The 2,427-nt window shown below is 30.3% G+C and overlaps 1 protein-coding gene across 1 annotated transcript; it reads left to right on the top strand.

Moving 5' to 3' along the window:
* Window positions 1-300: 300 nt before the first annotated feature.
* On the top strand, window positions 301-2,000 carry LOC101500894 (peroxidase 3). Its single transcript, XM_004487332.4, has 4 exons — window positions 301-614; window positions 818-1,006; window positions 1,119-1,281; window positions 1,405-2,000. The coding sequence occupies exons 1-4, from the start codon at window positions 405-407 to the stop codon at window positions 1,818-1,820; spliced, it is 978 nt and encodes a 325-aa protein (XP_004487389.1). The 5' UTR covers window positions 301-404; the 3' UTR covers window positions 1,821-2,000.
* Window positions 2,001-2,427: the final 427 nt, after the last annotated feature.

Below are 2,427 nucleotides of genomic sequence, written 5' to 3'. Positions count from 1 at the left end.
TTGATATGGTATCCAAAACATGAAAAAGAACATCAATGGCCAAAATGTTGTACTAATAAATTTCTAAATCAATGAAGTGACATTAGAAATCCAATAATAATATGGAACTGACTATATCTGTCTAATAAGGACATGCTCAACTGACCAATTTTAAATTACAGTATATACTATTATTAAATGCAAATGGATCAAAAGTAACATGTTTTATGTCACCTTATCACACATGTTAGTTAGCTGCATGGACCATCTCTATGATTTTCTTTGTTTCTTGTGCTTTAAGCTCTCAACCTTAGGACTATAAATCATTGACCACTGTTTTGGAGACAATACAAGTGAAGTTAATGTTCTTCATTAATTAGTATCTGATATATTCTCATAGCTGTTAATTAGCTCTATATACTTATATGAAAATGAGAAATCAGAGTTACTTCAAAGTTTTGATTCTTTGTTTCTTGGTAGCATCAACTCATGCTCAATTGCAGCTAGGATTTTATGCTAAGAGTTGTCCAAAAGCTGAGAAAATCATACTAAACTTTGTTCATGAGCATATTCACAATGCTCCATCACTTGCTGCTGCATTAATAAGAATGCACTTTCATGATTGTTTTGTCAGGGTAATTGCAATTCAACCTTATTTATTTATTTCCTCTATGAAATATATGCACAAATAGTAACTAAAAAGTTGATACATTTCCAGTTACTATTTTTGTTTATATTTAATTTCAGATAGAGTATATTTTTACTTTTATTTTGGTTAATGAGTATATTATAATTTCAAAGTTTATGAGCTAAGATAACATAAAGCATTTTAATTCAGGGATGTGATGGATCAATCCTTTTGAACTCAACAACAAATCAAGCTGAAAAAAATGCACCTCCAAATCTTACAGTTAGAGGCTTTGACTTCATTGATAGAATAAAGAGTCTTGTTGAAGCTGAATGTCCTGGTGTTGTCTCTTGTGCTGATATAATAGCATTATCTGCAAGAGACTCTATTGTAGTCACAGTAAGTACTCAAATTATACACTTAAAAATAGTTTAAGTGATTGAAGTCACAAACTTGAAGGAGTTTGAAAAAGACAACAGTTAATGATTCATATGCTGGTTTGTGGTTTCAGGGTGGTCCCTTTTGGAAAGTACCAACAGGTAGAAGGGATGGTGTGGTATCTAAGTTGCAGGAAGCAACTCAAAACATACCTGCTCCATTTTTCAACTTCACTTCCCTCCAAACTTCCTTTGCAAATCAAGGACTTGATTTAAAAGATTTAGTCCTCCTCTCTGGTAATTAATTACATTCCACATTTTCCTTACAATTATGCATTGTTGCTTGCACGCCAAGAAACTTTGAATTTCTAGTAGTGAATTTTATCATTTTAATTACCAAAATCTCAAAAACTATTTCAGGTGCTCACACAATTGGTATCTCACTATGTACATCATTCTCAAACCGTCTGTACAATTTTACTGGAAAGGGTGATCAAGATCCATCACTTGATAGTGAATATGCAAAAAATCTCAAAACCTTAAAGTGCAAGAACATCAATGACAATACTACAATAGTTGAAATGGACCCCGGAAGTAGAAACACATTTGATCTTAGTTACTATAATCAAGTTGTTAAGAGAAGGGGTTTGTTTCAATCTGATTCTGCTTTGTTGACTAATTCAGTTACAAAGTCTCTAGTGACTCAACTTCTTCATGGGTCAATTGAAATTTTTTATGATGAATTTGCCAAATCAATGGAGAAAATGGGACAAATTAAAGTTAAGATAGGGTCAGAAGGAGAAATTAGGAAGCATTGTGCACTTGTAAATAGTTAAGAATATTGTTTTGTTGTCATTTATATTTTTGGGTCTTGTTATTTATTTATTTATGTTGTGTCTTCATAACATAGGCCCCAATGGTTTATGGTATGAATGTTCTAATCTATGTGTGTTGTAATAATTGTTATAACAAGTGGGTTCAATCAATTGTTAATTTTATTTCTTGGTTTGATAGTACATTATGTGCTTAATTGTTGAAATAAAAGTAGAATTGGTAGAGAATTTATAGTGTTACCCACAGCAGAGTCAATGATATGTGTAGCAGGTTGGTTGGTAAAATAATTATTTTTCTTGTTCAAATGAGAAGTTTTTTTAAAAAGTTTTGAGAAATAGTGTTAATTTAACATGTTAAAAGACAAAATTTAAAATGTTGATTTTTACTAATATAAGCAAACACAAAAGAAATATACTTTACATATGAATCTCTAAGTTATTTTATTTAAAAATTATTTTTATAAGTTTAATCTTCTAAGAACATTTTATTTATAAAAAAAAACACGTAAAAAAGAAAGGATGTCTCGTGTAGCATTTGTGAGATTGTTATTTTAAAGTAGATCATGGACATCTTCATTGAAGTCTAAAAAAAAATTCCCACTTTCCTCAT

Source organism: Cicer arietinum, unplaced genomic scaffold (genome assembly GCF_000331145.2).
Source record: "Cicer arietinum cultivar CDC Frontier isolate Library 1 unplaced genomic scaffold, Cicar.CDCFrontier_v2.0 Ca_scaffold_5864_v2.0, whole genome shotgun sequence".
Taxonomy (NCBI): Eukaryota; Viridiplantae; Streptophyta; class Magnoliopsida; order Fabales; family Fabaceae; genus Cicer; species Cicer arietinum.
The sequence above is the reverse complement of the archived record's forward strand: the minus strand, read 5'-3'. Positions and strand labels throughout refer to the sequence as shown.

Excerpts from the sequence above, each read along its gene's own strand:
- LOC101500894 (XM_004487332.4), top strand. The coding sequence starts at position 405 with ATGAAAATGAGAAATCAGAGTTACTTCAAAGTTTTGATTCTTTGTTTC. Across the intron at positions 615-817 it reads TTCATGATTGTTTTGTCAGG|GGATGTGATGGATCAATCCT; the intron begins GTAATTGCAATT and ends ATTTTAATTCAG. Across the intron at positions 1,007-1,118 it reads GAGACTCTATTGTAGTCACA|GGTGGTCCCTTTTGGAAAGT; the intron begins GTAAGTACTCAA and ends TTGTGGTTTCAG.